The sequence below is a fragment of the Jaculus jaculus genome, chromosome 2 (genome assembly GCF_020740685.1).
Source record: "Jaculus jaculus isolate mJacJac1 chromosome 2, mJacJac1.mat.Y.cur, whole genome shotgun sequence".
Classification (NCBI taxonomy): domain Eukaryota; kingdom Metazoa; phylum Chordata; class Mammalia; order Rodentia; family Dipodidae; genus Jaculus; species Jaculus jaculus.
The window spans coordinates 74,481,908-74,501,176 of record NC_059103.1 but is presented as its reverse complement, the minus strand read 5'-3'; the positions used below and the strand labels follow the sequence as shown (position 1 = coordinate 74,501,176).

The 19,269-nt window shown below is 40.1% G+C and overlaps 1 protein-coding gene across 1 annotated transcript in view; it reads left to right on the top strand.

Moving 5' to 3' along the window:
- Prkdc (protein kinase, DNA-activated, catalytic subunit) overlaps nt 1-19,052 on the top strand; it is a 263,909-nt gene extending 244,857 nt beyond the window's left edge. The window contains exons 77-85 of the mRNA XM_045144399.1: nt 47-114; nt 2,655-2,875; nt 3,113-3,205; nt 4,409-4,498; nt 5,031-5,102; nt 5,174-5,375; nt 14,281-14,469; nt 15,810-15,949; nt 18,678-19,052. Coding sequence (XP_045000334.1) covers nt 47-114; nt 2,655-2,875; nt 3,113-3,205; nt 4,409-4,498; nt 5,031-5,102; nt 5,174-5,375; nt 14,281-14,469; nt 15,810-15,949; nt 18,678-18,882 — 1,280 coding nt within the window. The 3' untranslated portion in view covers nt 18,883-19,052. The remainder of the gene's footprint in view (nt 1-46; nt 115-2,654; nt 2,876-3,112; nt 3,206-4,408; nt 4,499-5,030; nt 5,103-5,173; nt 5,376-14,280; nt 14,470-15,809; nt 15,950-18,677) is intronic.
- The last annotated feature ends 217 nt before the right edge of the window (nt 19,053-19,269 follow it).

The following is a 19,269-nucleotide window of genomic DNA, read 5'->3' as shown; positions in this document are numbered from 1 at the left end:
GTTTTATAACTATAGGTATCTAAGTAAGGTTCTGTGTGTGTTTTAGGTCAGTATGATGGCAAGAGCAAGCCATTGCCTGAATACCACATTCGGATCTCTGGATTTGACGAGCGGGTAGGTGTCAGGGTTTGTGAGTCCCATCACTGGGACATTTGATACAGTTGTCTCTACTGTTGAAGGGATATCAGCTTCCCATGCCTGTCTCAAATTATATGCTGTTTTTTCTTACTTAGTAAATTATTGACCATATTTATACCATTTCCAGTGGCTTTTATTTTTATTTATTTATTGAGAAGAGTAAGCTGTCATGTAGTACAGACTAGTCTCAAACCTACTATATAGCCTAGGATGACCCTGAATTTATGGTCTTCCTACCTTCACTTCCTGAGTGCTAGGATTACGGGCATGTGCCACCACACCCAGTTATATAATGTATTTTTTTTTTATCACATTCACACCCATTACCCTCTGTGCTCCCCTTCCTCGTCAACCATCCCCATTCTCCTACTTCCTTTTTTCCTCCTCCCTCTTCTTTTGTGTGTGTATGACTCAATGAGTTTCATGAGAGTTGCCCTCAGGATCCTAGGTGAGAGATTATTTGCAGGAGCAGTATTTACAGATTGTTTAACAGTAGCTGTGCCACTGAAGGAAATGTTTCTTCATTCCACCACCACACCCCCTTTTTTTATTTTTTGACACAGGATTTTACTCTGAGGCTGGTCTTGAACTGGCTGTATAGTTGAGGAATATCTTGAACTCTTCATCATCCTGCCTCCACCTCCCAAGTACTGGGATTACAAGCATGCACTACCATACTTCAGTCAGGAATTCTGAAAACAATATGTCAGAGAATAATAGAAGATAAAGAATATTTAATGTGGAAAAAAATACTCCTTAGAATTCATTTTAAAATATACATTGAGGGCTGGAGTGATGGCTTAGTGGTTAAGTGCTTGCCTGTGAAGCCTAAGAACCCCGGTTCAAGGCTCGATTCCCCAGGACCCACGTTAGCCCGACGCACAAGGGGATGCACGCATCTGGAGTTCGTTTACAGTGGCTGGAGGCCCTGGTGCACCCATTTTCTCTCTCTCTCTGCCTCTTTGTCTGTCTATTGCTCTCAAATAAATAAAAATAAACAAAAAATTAAAAAAATAAAATATACATTGAATACATGATGTATTTATATGTAACTATTATATATAAACAAATGCATGTGCACTGCATACACACATGTGTGCGCATGCATGCACATATATATATATCCCATTCTCATGTTGTTTTGAAAACTTTCCACTGTGGGTCCATCCCAAAGTTTGAGAATCCCTAAAACACAAGTCTACAAAGGATCTTGTCAGGATAAATTCAAGATCAAGTGGAGTCCCTTTTCTCTCCTTCCTCTGTCCAGTGTAGTTAATACAGGGAGTTGAAATGGTGTGTAGGGGAGGGGACATCCAAGCAAAGCCAAGCAAAGAAAAAGAATGCTTTAGGACAAGGAGGTGCCAGTTACCTTCTGCCTGATTAGTCAAAATGAGGGACTTGGGGAGATTGATTTTGAATGTTTTCCTCAAGTGCTAAATAGAAAAGAACTTCTATGATCATTGCCCCTGAAACACCTACAAAGGAGAGGGATTTTTTTTTTCCTTCAGCTGGTCTAACTTGGGATCAATACCAGTAGAATAGATTTTTAATGTTAATGGGCCAAGCACAGGAAGGCCTAGCCAAGTCCAGTCACCCAGTGACTCACATTATGCTCTGCACAGCCTACCAGAAAAGGTGTAGGCCATCTGTGCATACATTCTATATATATTTGGACCCCATCCACAGGCATAAGCCCCATGCCCAGGTTTTTTTTTTTTTTTTTTTTTTTTGAGATAGGGTCTCACACTAGCCCAGGCTGATCTGGAATTCACTACAGAGTCTCAGGGTGGCCTCGAACTCACAGCAATCCTCCTACTTCTGCCTCCCAAGTGTTGGGATTAAAGGTGTGTGCCACCGTGCCTGGTGTCCATTCCCAGTTTTATTCAGTGCTGGGTATTAAACCCAGGGCTTCATGTAGAGTTTTTTTTTTTTAATATTTTATTATTTATTTGACAGAGAAAGAGAGAGAGAGAGAATGGGCGCCTCCAGCCACTGCAAACTAAGACAGGTGCCACCTTGTGCATCTGGCTAACGTGGGACCTGGGGAGTCAAACCTGGGTCCTTTGGCTTTGCAGGCAAACTCCTTAACCACTAAGCCATCCCTCCAGCCCTAGAGTTAATTGATTATATGTTGGATATCACTTTTTGCAAAGGATATCCATACTTTTAAACAGTACTTAAAACTAAGAATGATCAATACCTTTGGGCATAGCATTCAGGCATGGTAGGTGGCCCTAAAATCTCTGTGCTTCTCTACCATCTGCCACCTGACCATGTCTTCAAAGAGGTCTTTCTTTAAGGATATTTCTATTTTGCTGATGGTGTAGCAAGCTAGGCTCAGACACCACTTAAGATGTATTTTCCCTGATGCAGTAATACACACCTGCAGTCCAAGCTACTCAGTCAGTAGGATGAGGCAGAAGGAACAATTGAGCCCAGGAGTTGGAAACCAAACTAAGCAACATAGCAAGCTTATCTCTTACAATAGAAAAAAACAAATTTCTTAATTTTTAAAGGTAAAAGTAATGACCTCCATAAGGAAACCTAAGCGCATTGTTATTCGAGGTCATGATGAGAAGGAATACCCCTTCCTTGTGAAGGGCGGTGAGGACCTTCGGCAGGACCAACGCATTGAGCAGCTCTTCGAGGTCATGAATGTCGTCCTCTCCAGTGATGCTGCCTGCAGTCAGAGAAACATGCATTTAAGGACATACCATGTCGTGCCAATGACCTCCAGGTGTGGCCTGAGTGTGTGTGTGTGTGTGTGTGTGTGTGTGTGTGTGTGGCTGTTCTGAAATCTGAGGTTTGGGGTGCTGGATATATCAGTGCCTAGGTTTCTATGGGAAGGTAAATGAGGAAATAGAGAATGGGTGGATCAGAAACTGTACCATTTGGATTCTTCACAACATTTTTTCTAGTGATAATAAAAGCAATTGAGATTTGCATTTACTTATAAACATCTTTTCTTTTTCAGATTAGGATTAATTGAATGGATTGAAAATACTTTGATTTTGAAGGACCTTCTTTTGAAAAACATGTCAAAAGAGGAGACAGTGTCTTATATGAGGTACTATAAGGCTGACAGCTTTTGTACTGCATACCTTCCAGCCTGCTTCTGCCCAAATATCACATTCATGCCCTGAATTAATTTTTCTCAATGTTCTGATTAAATGCCTGACAAAGCATTTTAAGGAAGGAAGAGTTTACTTTGGCTTATAATTCAAATGGATGCAGCCCATCATGATGGGAAAAGCATGGCAGCAGGTACTGAAGACCACTGAGAATGAGCAGGAAATAGAACCAGGCTATAATACCTCAAGGCCTTCCCCTGTGACCCACTTCCTTCAACAAGATTCCACCTGCTAAAACAGCACCATCAGTTGGGTACCAGTGAGGTTACTGGGGATGTTTCACATTCAAACCACCATATTCTACTCCTATTCCTCATAGTCTCATGGCCATTTAATGATGCAAAATGCATTCAGTCCATCTTCAAAACTCCTTCTAGTGTTATTCCATCCTAACACTGTTCAAAAGCCTAAAGTCTTCTCTGTGACTCAAAGCAGTTGCTTAACTGAGAACACCTATAAAATTAATGTTATATACTTTCTAATACACAATGACATGGAGTAAACCGTTCCCTTTCAGAAGGAAAGATTAGGAGCATAGCAAGGAAAGATTGGACTAAAACAAGATTAAAACCAAGCAGGGTGAGGCTGGAACGATGGTTTAGTGGTTAAGGCGTTTGCCTGCAAAGCCAAAGGACCCAAGTTTGATTCCCCAGGACCCACGTTAGCCAGATGGACAAGGGGGCGCATGTGTCTGGATTTCACTTGCAGTGACTGGGAGGCCCTGCGGGCCCATTCTCTCCTACCCCGTTTCTGTCAAATAAATAAAAGTAAAATATCTTTTTTAAAAAAACCCATCAGGGAAAACAGCAAATCCTGCAGCTCTGTGTCTGGCTTCAGGGCTCTTGGGCTCCTGATGGAACCATCTGACATGAGGGCTTGAGTAGTCCCACCTCTTCAGCTCATAGGAAAGAGACTCTACCTCAAAATATAAAAATAAATAAGAAAATAATGGAGTGAATGCGGTAATGAAATGAAATTCTAAAGTTAATATATGTTTGATGTTAATAGGAAATATTACTTAAATTGTATATTTTTTCCCTGTTCACTGTTTTTCTATAAATTGTCAAGGGTTTTTGCCTTTAAAGTCAAATAATGCAAAGTGTGTCTTTAATTCCAACTTTATTTTTCTTACTTCGTAGTGATTCCAAAGCACCAGTTTTTGAATATAAAGACTGGCTAAGAAAAATGTCAGGAAAATGTGATAATGGAGCTTATATGCTAATGTATAAGTAAGTATTTATTCAATTTGATTTTGTATTCACTAATTCATTGTCAACACTACATGCTTACTTTTGTGTTCGGGGAAATTTTGCATCTGATGGATTAGGGAGCAGTCACCTAGTATGTGTGAGGCTCTGGGTTCTGTCTCCAGCACTGAGAAAGGAGAGATGGAGGGAGGAAATAAATTGTGCCCAGATACATTTTAAAATCTAGTTATTGGGCTGGAGAGATGGCTTAGTGGTTAAGCGCTTGCCTGTGAAGCCTAAGGACCCCGGTTCGAGGCTCGGTTCCCCAGGTCCCACGTTAGCCAGATGCACAAGGGGGCGCACGCGTCTGGAGTTCGTTTGCAGAGGCTGGAAGCCCTGGCGCGCCCATTCTCTTTTTCTCCCTCTATCTGTCTTTCTCTCTGTGTCTGTCACTCTCAAATAAATAAATAATTTTTTAAAAAATCTAGTTATTTGATATTTGAACATTAATATAAAGAATTTAAATTTTAAGTCATTAGAAATTAATAAGGTGTTTTTCCTTTTTAAATCCTAGGAGAGCTAGTCGTACAGAGACAGTTATGGCTTTTAGAAAAAGAGAAAGTAAAGTGCCCAGTGATCTCCTAAAGTAAGTATGCTTGTGACTTCACAAACACGCTAGTGACATAGCAGAGACCACATATGGTTCCTCTTTTTCAGGAGGGCCTTTGTAAAGATGAGCACCAGCCCTGAGGCCTTCTTGGCGCTGCGTTCCCACTTTGCCAGCTCTCATGCACTGCTCTGTATTAGTCACTGGCTCCTCGGGATTGGAGACAGACACCTGAACAATTTCCTGGTAGACATAGAAACAGGCAGCATAATTGGCATTGACTTTGGACATGCATTTGGATCAGCTACTCAGGTTTGTTGGTCTTACTCTCATTGCTAATTTAGAATTGTTAAGTGATTTTATAATACCCTCCAAAAAATGAATTAAAGGAGTAGTGGGTTACTTGCGTTTTTTTTTTTTTAATTGACAACTACCATAATTGTAGACAATAACCCATGGTAATCCCTCCCTCCCCAACTTTCCCCTTTGAAACTGCAATCTCCATCATATCCCTTTCCCCTCTCAATCAGTCTCTCTTTTATTTTGATATCAACATCTTTTCTCCTATTATGATGGTCTTTTGTTGGTAGTGTCAGGCACTGTGATATCCACTGTCATGGATATCCAGGCCCTTTTGTGTCTGGAAGAGCATGTTGTAAGGAGTCCTACCCTTCCTTTGGCTCTGACATTCTTTCTGCCACCTCTTCTGCAATGGACCCTAAACCTTGGAAGATGTGATAGAGATATTCAAGTGCTGAGCAATCCTGTCACTTCTCAGCACCATGGTGCCTTCTAAGTCATCCCAAGGTCACTGCCATCTGAAAAGAGAAGCTTCTCTAACAAAAAGTGAGGGTAGTATTAATATATGGGTATGAACATTAAGAGAGGTACTTACTGGGCAGTTTGGTGAACATAGTATATACATTTAGCCAGACACTAGCAGACGTTACACCTCTAGGGCTCATTAGTATCAGGCATGTATTCCCTCCCATGGAGCAGGCCTCCAGTCCAACTAGAGAGCAGTTGGTTTCCCCCATAACAGACATGCCACTATTGCACCCATTGTATCATTTGGACTGGCTGGCCAAATTTAAGGCTTGTAGTGTCCACTGTTGAGTATCTTCACTGGTGATTTCTCTCTCTTCCATTGAACTGCATGCAGAATGTCTTCTTCCAGCTTTCTCTCAGCTGTTCTACATGGAAGAGGTTATCAGCTCAGTTCCAGCAGAATTTCTCAGTGACCTTGCAGCCCAATATGTGGAGTCTTCAGCAATAGGGTCTTACCATCTATTCCTGATTGGAAACCAAGGGCCTCAATGGTCTGTAATGTTGTGGGGGGTATCGTGCCCTCCCTGACCAACAACTCCCTGGAAGATATCCCATCCCTGGCACTGAAAATTTTCTAGTAACAATCTATGGCTTCTGAGTGTTCCATTGTCCAAAAAAGTAGGTTTCTATATAACTTATTTATTTTTATTTATTTGACAGAGAGAGTGAGAGAGAATTGGCATACCAGGGCCTCCATCCACTGCAAACGAACTCCAGACATATGTGCCACCTTGTGCATCTGGCTGATATGGGTCCTGGGGAATCAAAACTGGGTCCTTTGGCTTTGCAGGCAAACGTCTTAACTGTTAAGCCATCCTTCCAGCCCATATGACTTGTTTATATCCTCTTAGATTTTGATTAGCCCTCCCCCCACCTTTCCTTTACTCAGTCTCTTCCCCTGACCTCACTTAGGCCTTTTCACCCCCATTGATCTGTTCATCTACTTACATATATACAATACCATTCTATTAAATACCGCCCCCCCTTTGTATTCCCTTTATATCCCCTTTTTTATTGGAGGTTGCATTAAATGTGTAGATTGCTTTTGGTAAGATGGCCATTTTCACAATATTGATTCTTCCAACCTAGGAACAAGGGATGTCTTTCCATTTCTTAGTGTCCTCTGCAATTTCTGGCTTTTTTTTTTTTAAGTTTTAGGTTTATTCCATGGTACTTTATTATTATTTTTTAATATATCTTATTTATTTATTTGAGAGAGAGAAAAAAATGGGCACATCAAGGCCTCTAGCCACTGCAAACAAAGTCCAGATGCCTGTGCCCCTTGTGCATCTGGCTTATGTTGGTTCCGGAGAGTTGAACCAGGATCCTTTGGCTTTGCAGGCAAATGCCTTAATTACTAAGCCATCTCTCCAGCCTGTACTTTATTTTTTATGCAGTTGTGAATGGGAGTGATTCTCTGATTTCATCTTCTGTGTGTGTGTTGTTAACATATAGGAAAGATACTGATTTCTGTGTGTTTATTTTATATTCTGCTACATTGCTAAATGTGTCTATTAGCTCTATCAGTTAGCTGGTAGAGTATTTAGGGTCCTTTTTGTATAGGATCATATCATTGGCAAATAATGATAACTTGACCTCTTCCTTTCCAATTTGTATCCCTTTTATGTGTGTCTTTTGCTTTATTGCTATGGCTAAGACTTCAGTACTATATTAAATAAAAGTGGGGACAGTGGACACCCTTGTCTTGTTCCTGATTTTAGTGGAAAAATCTTCAAGTCTTTCCTCCATTTAGTATTATGTTGGCTGTAGGTTTATCATAAGTATCCTTTATTATGATTAGAAATATTCCTTCTGTCCCCAGTCTCTGTAGGACTTTTATCATGAAAGGATGTTGGATTTTGTCGAATGCTTTTTCTGCATCTATTGAGATGATCATGTGATTTTTTTTCCTTCAATCCATTTATATAATGTATTACATTTATCGAATTGCATATGTTGAACCATCCTTGCCTGTCTGGGATAAAGCCTACTTGGTCAGGGTGAATGATCTTTCTGGTATAGTCTTGTATTCTGTTTGCCAATATTTTATGGAGAGTTTTTGCATGTATGTTCATGAGGGAGATTGGTCTGTAATTTTATTTTATTTTATTTTTTTGTTCTGTCTTTGTTTTGGTATCAGGGTGCTGCTGCCTTTATAAAAGGACTTTGGTAGGATTCCTTTGTCTTCTATTTTATGGAAAAGTTTTAGGAGCATTGGTGTTAGTTCTTCCATGAAGGTCTGGTGAAATTCATCACTGAATCCATTTGGGCTTGGACATTTTTTTTAGTTGGGAGATTTTGGGTTTTTTATAATTGCTTGGCTCTCCATACTTGTTATAGGTATATTTAAGCGATTAATCTCATCTTGGTATAATTTTTGGAGTGAAATTCTTTTCCTTCTACTATACCCTGAATTCTTATGTTTTATCTTTTCATAGTATTCTGAATATCTTGAAATTCCTATTCATACTTTCCTTATTAGTTTGTCTTTCTCTTTGTTGGACTGTATTAGATCTTCCACTTGGTCTGCTAGTTTAGGTATTCTGTCCTCTCCATCCATTCTACTGGTGAGATTTTCTACAAAGTTTTTTATTTCATTAACTGTGTTCTTCATTGCTAGGAATTCTGATTGATTTTTCTTTATTATTTCTATTTCCTTATTCATGTCTTCTATTGATCTTCTTTATTTCATTAAATTGGTGTCCTGTGTCTTCTTTGATTCCTTTGATTTCCTCTTTCATTCCTTTGATTTCTTCTTTGACTTCTTTGAGCATATTTATAATCATTCTTTGGAAATCTGTCTCAGGCATTTCCTCTAACTCATTCTCACTGGAGGTCATTTCTGATGCATTAATACTTTTTGTTAGATCTATATTGTCTTGATTTTTGGTGTTTGTGTTATAATGTACATATTTTTGCATCTTGGATTAATTTAATGCTTGGATTTTTCTTGTTAGCTGCAGTATTATTAGATTTATCAATCAATTTGATGTTATATATCTTCAGGGTAGGAGCTTAAGGTGCTAGGTGTGGCTCTCAACACTCTCAGAGTATCTACAAAAGTTACCCTAGGTGTTGGGTTTGCCTGCTATGAGAGTATTCAAGTAGGCTGAATGGAACAAAATACAGGCAGATTCTAAAATTTAACTAAACAATGTATACTTTCCATGAAAAACAGCACAGAGTATGCAAGAGTATGTATTATGACAACCAGATCTTCTAACTGTCCCTTAGGGTGTGTGGTGCCCCACACCCTTAAGCCTATCAACAAGGAGGTTAAGATTTCTGGTCTGTTGAGGGTTCCAAGTCAGCTTGTGACAAGTGAAACCCTTCCCTAATGAACAACAGAACAGGAAACAAAGCCACTGTAAATCAAGAAGCAACAAATAACAAGCCCATAATATAGCTTATTTAGGAATGGCAAATCCAACCATCCATCAGATTTAACATACAGTTTATCCTGATATGGAAGGTAATTAGCACTTCCGGTTCAGGCCTATATACCAGCTTTATTTGACAGGTATTGACCTAGTATAATCCTGGTTACCTTTTGGGATGATTTTGGTATCAGTTATGCTGCGCTCCTGCTTGGTGCACTGTGGGTTCAAGTAGGCTCCCTGGGTAGTTGGATCGCTGCTGGGTGCTGTGAGTTCCCTTCCCCTGGTCTCTGGTGCTTGCTGGCGCTTGCACTGGCAGTGGGGGAGGGGAGGCTATGGATGGTGGTTCTATGTGAGCCTCTACCTCCTGATCTGTTCCTCTGTTGTTTGCTGCGGTTCTCCACGTTTCTTGAGTTTGTGAAGAGCTCCGGTGTGAGTGGAAAATCCTCTCACCTGGCTTTTCCTATGGCTCAAGTCGAGCCTTGTAGCTGTGGCCCCGTGGACCTAGTGCCACTGCTGCTAGAACTGCTTCTGCCTTCCTATGTGGGCTCAGGATGCTCTGGATCTCTCCAACTTCTCTGCTGCCATTGGTAATTTCTTACACACCTCACTTTTTAGTAGAAGAGTGTATTTTGCTGGGGGGGGGGGGTTGGCTTTTTCTCCCCTAGGGTGTTTTGGCATGGTTCCTACACTGCCATCTTAACCAGAAGTCTTGGTGTAATTTTTGTAGGTCATATAAATGAAGAAAATCATCCATTTCTTTAGATTTTCAAACAGTGGAGTAGTATGTTCTTACAGTATGTCCCTATGATCTTTTGAATTTCTGTGGTATCTCTTGTGATGGTGTCTTTTTCTTCTCTAATTTTATTTGTGTCTCTTTTCTCTTTTGATCAGATTTGCTAAGGGTTTATCAATCTTGTTTATCCTTTCAAAGAACCAACTCTTTGTTTCATTGATTCGTTTTTTGCTTCTATTTCATTAATTTCTGCCTCAGTCTTTATTATTTCTTCCCATCTACTGTTAATCAGTATATTAGTCAGGGTTCTCTAGAGGAACAGAACTGCTAAAATGAGTTTTTTTTTTAATATTTTTTGTTTATTTTTATTTATTTATTTGAGAGTGACAGACACAGAGAGAAAGACAGAGAGAGAGGGAGAATGGGTGTGCCAGGGCTTGCAGCCACTGCAAACGAACTCCAGACGCATGTGCCCCCTTGTGCATCTGGTTAATGTGGGTCCTGGGGAACCAAGCCTTGAACCGGGTTCCTTAGGCTTCACAGGCAAGCGCTTAACCGCTAAGCCATCTCTCCAGCCCTAAAATGAGTTACTTTTAAAAAGGGAATTTATTGGATTAGTTTACAGTAGTCCAATAGCAGTTGCAGGCCCAAGAATCACGGAACCTGGTAGCTGCTCAGTCCATGTGGCCAGATGCCTCAGAAATCCCGATCTGGCAAGGCCTGGAGGCTTCCTGAGGTGCTGCTGGGTTTCAATCCACCTGGGTCTTTAGTTGATGCTGGTCTTCAATCCACGCTGGAAAGCAGCAAGCAACTCCGGCAGCCATGTGGAAGGAAGGGCTCTTCTCACTCATAGCTTCCTTATATGAAGTCCCCCTCTGAGCAGGGCCACCTGCTTTGGGGAAAGGGCTCACTCTGGGGGAAGGATTTCTTCCTTTAGTTGATCCTTCCTAGAAGCAACCTCCAAGACCCACCAAAAGGGATTTCTGTGGATTACTAAACACATCAAGTTGACATCACCATAACTATCACAGTTGGTTTGCCTTGTTCTTTTTCCAATGCCTTAAGGTGAAGTATTAAATTGTTTACTTGCAATCTTTCTAATTTCTTAATATAGGCACTCAAAACTATAAATTTCCCTCTTAGGACTGCCTTCATTTTGTCCCAAAAGTTTAAGTGTGTTGTGTTCTCATTGTCATTTGATTCTATGAATTTTTTAAATTTCCTTCTTGATTCCTTCATTGACCCATTCATCATTTAGTAGTGTATTTTTTAGTTTCCATGATTTTGTGTATGCTCTGTGGCTTTTCTTATTAATTTGTAGTTTGATCCCATTGTGATCAGAGTGCAAAGATTTGTTTTGTGTCCTAATATATGGTCTATTTTAGAGAATGTTCCATGTGCTGCTGAAGAGAATGTGTATTCTGCAGCATTTGGATGAAATGTCCTGTATATATGTTAGGTCTGTTTGTTCTATGACCTCCTAATGTTGGTCTGAAGTCTAGCCTGTCAGATATTAGGATAGTGACCCTTGCTTATTTTCTAGGCCCATTTGCTTGAAACACCATTTTCTAACCTTTTACCCTTAGATAGTGTCCATCCTTTGTAAAAAGATCAGTTTCTTGGAGGGAACAAATTGAAGGATTTTTAACCCAGTAGTTTTTTTTTTTTTAATTAAGAACTTTACTGTATGAACACTTTGTATATTAGTTATATACCCTGCCGGTTATACTCCTCCATCCCTATTCCACTGAGGACCCTCCTCAATGGGGTTATCAGTTTTTATTGTGGGGTCATGAATGTACCAGTTAGTCTCTGTGGTGGAGACATTGCCTTAAGATACTCCTTCCCACCCTGGGGTTCTTAGAATCTGTCTGCCTCTGATGTTCTGCTTTGATGAATTTCAAGTCTCCTCAAGGTCTACTGCCATCTCCCTGGAGGAGGTTCTCAGGCTAGCAGTAAGAGAAGCACATATTTAATCCTCCACTTCCTCTGTAATGTTTCCTGGGCCCTGGCAGATGTGGTACAGATGACGGGTCTCATGCTAGGCAGTTGACTTTCTTTTCTTGTATTGATTGTATTGATGTCTTCAGTATTCAATATCATCTGTACAAAGCAGATTCTCTAACCAAACTTGAGAGCAGTATAGATCAAAGGGGGATAATCATTGACATTTAGGAGACTTTTTCATGGGCATATCCTCTTCTTTTAGCCAAGTTACAGTGGGAGCTTCTTTCTAGGGTCTGAGACTTTTCAGGCTATATAGGCTTCTGACTTCTCAGTGCCAAGTATGAATTCCCTCCCAGTGAGTAGAACTCATATCCCATCAGAGAGCAGTTGATTACCCACATAATCTGTGTGCCACTATTGCCCCTGTGGGACAGTAGTGGCATCTTCAGCAATTGGGTCTTAGGCTGATTTTGTCATGATCATAAATCTGACATTTTGAAGAAAGAAATTTCTCATTTTCAACTTGTTCACATAGGTTGTGGGAGAAGTGGTAATAAATTATATAATCAGAACCAGGAAGAAAACTTTTTAAAAAGGGAGGGTGGTAAGATGGCTCAGTGACTAATGGCACTTGCTCCAGCAAGCTTGATGACGGGAGTTTGACTCCTGAGTACCCAGGTAAAGCCAGATGCAAAGTGGTACACCTGTTTATAGTCCCAAAGTTCCTTAACCAGGGGGAGGCTGAATGAGGAGACCTTGAATCTCACAAGTCAGCTAGTCTAACCTTCCCAACAGCAAAGAAGAGAAACTCTACTCAAAACAGGGTAGGGGCCGGAGGATTGCTCAGTGGTTAAGGTGCTTGCCTACAAAACCTAATAACCTGAGTTCTGTTCCCCAGTACCCACGTAAAAAGCTAGATAGACAAAATGGTTCGTGCATCTGGAGGTTGCTTACAGTGGGTAGAGGCCCTGGTACATCCGATGTTTCTTTTTCTCTGCTTGCAAATAAATAAATAAATAATTAAAAAAAAAATAAAAGGGGAGGAGAGGACAAACACCCCAGGGTTGTCCTCTGACCTCCACACACATGCTGTGCCAACACATACAAAAATAATAGTAAATAATATTACAGAAGTTTGTTGAAGCCTCATAATTATCATGTGTTTTCCATTAACTTATACATGTTTCCTCTTGTGCTTCAAAGCCTCCAGGGCTCTGTGTTATTCTACACAGGCTTATTCAAGGATGATGCAAGTTGTATTACTTACTCTTGGGCACAGGATTTCACTTTGGTATAGGTGATTTCCAGCAAAGTGGAGGGGCTGGGAAGATGGTTCAGTGGTTAAAGATATTTGCCTCTCAGTCTAGAAGCCTCCCAAACATCCATGTGAAAATTGGATGGGCATTCATTTGCAGCAGCAGAAGAACCTGGTGTGCACATGCAAATAAATTTTAAAATATGATTAGGCTGGACATGGTGGTACACGCTTTTAATCCCAGCACTTGGGAGGCAGAGGTAGGAGGATTACCATGAGTTCAAATCTACCCTGAGACTACATAGTGAATTTCAGGTCAGCTTGGGCCAGAGCAATATCCTACCTCAATTAATTAATTAATTAATTGAAAGAAAAGGGGAGAGGGCTGGAGAGATAGTTTAATACTTGCTTACAAAGCCTGACGGCCTGGGTTAAATTCTCCAGTACTCACATAAAGCAAGGTGTGGTGTACAAAGTGGCACATGCATCTGGAGTTTGTTTGCAGTGGCTAGAGCCCTTACATGCCTATCCCCCTCTCATTTTCATTTTCTCACCCTCTCTCCCTCTTTTCTTCCTCCCTCTCTCTCTTTTCTCTCTCTCTCTGTCTCTCTCTTCTCTTCTTCCCTCCCTCCCTCCCTTTCTTTCTCTGTCCCCCTCTCTCTCTGCTAGCAAATAAATAAATAAAGCTAGCCATGGTGGCATATGCCTTTAATCCCAGCACTTGGGAGTCTGAGGTAGGAGAATCACTGAGCCTGAGGTCAGCCTGACTACAGGGAAAACATGACTCAGGGGAGAAAAATAAAAAGAAAAAAGAAAAAAAGGAAAGGGGAGTTTTCCCAGCATTTGCAGTTTATGGCTATAGTTCCAGTACTAGGTAGGCTAAGACAAGTCTGAGCTACATAGTGAGTTCCAGGCCAGCCTGGACTACAGTGTAACAAAACAAAGAAGCAGAAAAAGGTGAAGTTTGTATTCTCACTAAAGAGAAATAATAACTTTGAGATGTTTCATATATATGTTACTTTGAGATTTCTACATGTATTCTACTTGAATGTTCCCTTTTTTGCTCTTGTTTAGTTTCTGCCAATCCCTGAGTTGATGCCTTTTCGTTTAACCCGCCAATTTGTCAGTCTCATGTTGCCAATGAAAGAAACAGGTCTTGTGTACAGTGTCATGGTGCACGCACTGAGGGCCTTCCGCTCAGATGCAGACTTGCTCACAAATGCCATGGATGTTTTTGTCAAGGAACCCTCCTTTGATTGGAAGGTAGATTTTATTTTATATATACTTCTTGCTGTCTTAAAATCATTATGTATACATTTATTTAGTTATTTATTTATGTGTGTCTGGGAATATATGCCATGATATGACTGTGGAGGTCAGAGGACAACTTTGAGGTGTTTGTGTTCTACCTATTTTGAGACAAGGGTCTCATGCCACTGTGAAGTACCTTAGATTAGCTGGTGTACACCCTTAAGATTCTCCTGAATCTGCCTCCTATTTTTGTAGGTACCATTAGATCACAGATGCATTGGATACATTTTGTATCAGGCTTTAAATACGTGCTGGAGAACTAAACTTGGGCCAACACGTTTGTCAGCAAGCAACTTTAACTGCCTGTATACTTAACTTTAATCACAACCATGTTTTGTATGGTGAAAATGCATTAAGTTGTTCACTAAAATATTTACATTATTTTGTACTACATTTCTCAAAATTAACTTTTGAAGTTATTTGACCTAAAAACCAGATAAAATGCGAAACATATATCTGGAGAAACTTGCTTCAGTAGAGTTTATTTCTAACTGGAGTGCATAAGAGTAGACAGTGGTGGGGCTGGAGAGATGGTTTCACAGTTAAGCACTTGCCTATGAAGCCTAAGGACCTCAGTTCGAGGCTTAATTCCCCAGTACCTATGTACACCAGATGTACAAGGTGGCACATGCATCTGGATTTCTTTTGCAGGAGCTGGAGGCTCTGATGTACCCATTCTGTCTCTCTCTCTCTCTGCCTCTTTTTCACTCTGTCTGTTGCTTTCAAATAAATAAAAATAAACAAAAAATTTTTTTTAATGAATATACAGTTGGTGTCTTTTGTCTGGAAGATTTTCCAGAATATGCCCCCAATAGCCAAGGAGTGCTCAACCTTTATTTAGAATGGTCTTCAGGGGCTGGAGAGATAGCTTAGCGCTTAAGGCATTTGCCTGGAAAGCCAAAGGATCCCGGTTTGACTCTCCAGGACCCACATAAGCCAGATGCACAAGGGGGCACATGCATCTGGAGTTGATTTGCAGTGGCTGGTGGCCATGGCGTGCCCATTCTCTCCCTCTCTCTCTCTCTCTCTCTCTCTCTCTCTCTCTCTTTTAAATAAATAAATAAAATAAAAAGGGAGAATTAGGTAGGGTTTAAAAAAAAATAGAATGGTCTTCAGGCCTCCCTGTGGCCTCTTAGACTCATAGTCACTATGATGTGTGCTGCCATCATAATCTGTATAATAAGACAAAGAGCTGTTTCTAGTGAGAGGCATTCATTTGGAGATCATTACTTGATTTAAATCTGCTTGAATATTAGTGTATATACTGTTACAATGTTACAATTTTCCTTTAGAATTTTGAACAGAAAATGCTGAGAAAAGGAGGATCATGGATTCAAGAAATAAATTTAAATGAAGAAAATTGGTATCCTCGACAGAAAATACATTATGCTAAGAGAAAATTGGCAGGTGCCAATCCAGCATTCATCACTTGGTAAGATTGTTATTTATGGAACAAACAGTACTAACATTACCACTTCCTGCACTGTGCAGATGAGGAAAGTAAGGCTTAGAGAGTTCATGCTTGCAGAGCTGGGTGAAGAGTGATTGAACCTGCATCTGATCAGCAGTGCACAGCTAACACCAACAGAAGGACAAAGGAACAGGTGATACCAGACTACTGTTGCTTATATAAGGAGACAACTTGAGATTTGTAATACCAGACTACTGTTGCTTATATAAGGAGACAACTTGAGATTTGTACTTGCTTTTGCCTTTTTTAGGGCATTTAGCCCACTTGACCCTGGTAAGTACTAGCACTAATGTAAAGAAGGCTTGTCAGATAAAAATCTGAGTTGGATTGGCTTTTAGATTAGCTTTTAATTTTTTTTTTTTAATTTTTCTTTTAAAAAATTTTTTTTCTGATTTATTTTTTATTTATTTTATTGGAAAGAAAGAATGGGTGCACCAGGGCCTCTAGTCACTACAAACAAATTCCAGATACATGTGCCACCATGTGCATCTGGCTTATGTGGGACCTGGGGAATCGAACCTGGGTCCTTAGGCTTCACAAGCAATCACCTTAACCACTAAGCCATCTCTCCAGCCCAACTTTTAATTTTTAAAAAATATTTGTATTTATTTATTTTCAAGGAGAGAAAGAGAATATAGGCATACCAGTGGCTCTAGCAAATGAACTCAAGATGTATGTGCCGCCTTGTATATCTAGCTTTACCTGAGTACTGGAGAAATGAACCTGGGTCGTCAGGCTTTGCAGGCAAGTTCCTTAACCACTGAGCCATTACTCCAGCCCCAGCTCTTAATTTTTTTTTAGAGGTAAGGTCTCACTCTAGCCTAGGCTGACCTGGCACTCACTGTAGTCCCAGGCTGGCTTTAAGCTCTCAGTGATCCTCCTACCTTTACCTCCCAATGCTGGGGATTAAAAATGTGTGCCACCATGCCTGCTAAAAGGCAGCTTGCCTCCCTTTTGGGGAATTGAACCCTGGTCTCCCACATGAGAGGCGGGGATACTCACCACTATACTAACAAGGACAGCCCAACTTTTGTTTTTTGTTTTTCAAGGTAGGGTCTCACGCGAGCCCAGGCTGTCCTGGAATTCACTAGGTAATCTCAGGGTGGCCTCGAACTCATGGCAATCCTCCTACCACTGCTTCCCGAGTGCTGGGATTAAAGGTGTGCACCACCACACCTGGTTTTCAATTCTTGATTTTTGAAGGTAGGGTTTCACTGTAGCCCAAGCTGACCTGGAATTCACTGTGTAGTTTCAAGGTGGCCTTGAACTCATGGCAATCCTATCTCTGCCTCCCAAATGCTGGGATTAAAGGCGTATGCTACCACACCCAGCTAGCTCTTAATTTTTTGTTGAGATCTAAAGAAAATAAAAACTTACAGAGATTATTCTGAGAAAATAAGCAAGCTAGATTTACGTAGTAAATTACACTCTGATCCACTTGTTTTTGACAAAAGTGCCAGGGCCATATAGTGGTTTTTCCAACCAAGTGGTTCCTGCAAAAGAGTGAAGTTGAATACCTGCCTCATTTTACCTACAAAATTAATTGAACTTATATCAAAGAGCTAAATGTAAGAGCACAATACTATAAAATACTTAGGAAAATGATAAGGGTAAATCTTTATGACTTTGTTTTGTTTTGTTTTGTTTTTTTAAAATAGGGTCTCACTCTAGCCCAGGCTGACATGGAACTTGCTCTGTAGTCAGGCTGGCCTTGAACTCATAGTGATCCTTCTATGCTAGCCTTCACAACTTTTAATTTGGCTGTCACACTTAGCATTTCTAGGTATAACAGCAAAAGCATGAGCAAGAAAAATAGATGAATTGGATTTCAGAATTTCTGTAGTTCACAGAATGCTATCAAGAAACTAAGAAGATACCTGGGAGATCACTCAGTAATAGTGTTTACCTGGCATGTAACAAGACTTTGGTTTTTATTCCCAGTACCTCTCCTGCAAAAAAAGAAAAGTAAAAGCTCAACCAACAGACTCAGAGAATTTTTGAAAGTCATACATCTGACAGAACAACTATATCTAAAATACATTTAACAGCTCTTACAAAGCTAAGCATGGTAGCACAATATAATCCCAGCACTTGGATCCAGAGTTCAAGGTCATCCTCCATGAGTTCCAGGTCAGCCTGGTTATAGAAGAACTTGTCTCAAATAAATGAATAAATAAACTCTTAGAATTCTATTCTAAAAAGACAAAGAACCCATTTAAAAATGGCGAAAGTAATCAAACATTTCTCTAAAGAAAATAATTGACTAATGATTACACAAAGAAGAGCTAGCATAGTCATTAGGGAAATACAAATACAATACTGCCTCACACCCCATAAGATGGTATTTGACTACTGTTGGTAAGTATGTCTAGGAATTGGAACCCTCATGTGATACTAATAGTACAGCTCTATGGAAACAGCCTGGAAGTTGCTCAAAAAAGTAAATTTAGTCATCATTTGACCCATTTGCTCTACAACTAGGTGTCTGCCCCAGAGAAATAAAAGTTTATATCTGCAGAAGAACGTGGCAAACAAATGTTAATGATGTATTATTCATGTTTTAACTTTAGCTTCAAGGTTATGAGCAACAAAACAAAAGATGAGAGTATAAAGATTGGCTGGGAATGCAGGTAACAAGGGAAAGATCATTTGTGTCCATGTTTTCATTTTTGTTCAATCCCCATTTCAGCGATGAGTTACGTCTAGGCCATGAGAAATCAGATGCCTTTGAGAGTTATATATCTGTAGCTCGTGGAAACAAAGACCACAATATTCGCGCTCAAGAGCCAGAGAATGGACTTTCAGAAGAAACTCAAGTGAAGTGTTTGTTGGACCAGGCAACAGACCCCAATATCCTTGGCAGGACGTGGCAAGGATGGGAGCCCTGGATGTGATGTCTATAGGAGATAGCAGCTTAAAAGAGTCTCCTAAGCCTTCATTGACAGCTGTCAGCTGATTTTGCTGAAGCACCAAACAAAAGAAATCTACAATGATAAGATTTTGTAGCATGAATGTTAGCCAAGGTCATGATGAGTAATTGAATATGAATGTGAATGAAAATTAAGTTGTGGGGGTTTTTTGTATTTTTTGTGTTTGTTTGGGTGGTTTTTTTGGGGGGTTTTTTTGTTTTTTGTTTTGTTTTTTGTTTTGTTTTTTCAAGGTAGGGTCTCACTCTGACCCAGGCTGGCCTGGAATTCACTATGTAGTGTCAGGGTGGCAAGTTACGGTTTTAATTGACTTAAAATACAAAAAAAAAAAAAAAAAAAAAGTAATGTAGGGCT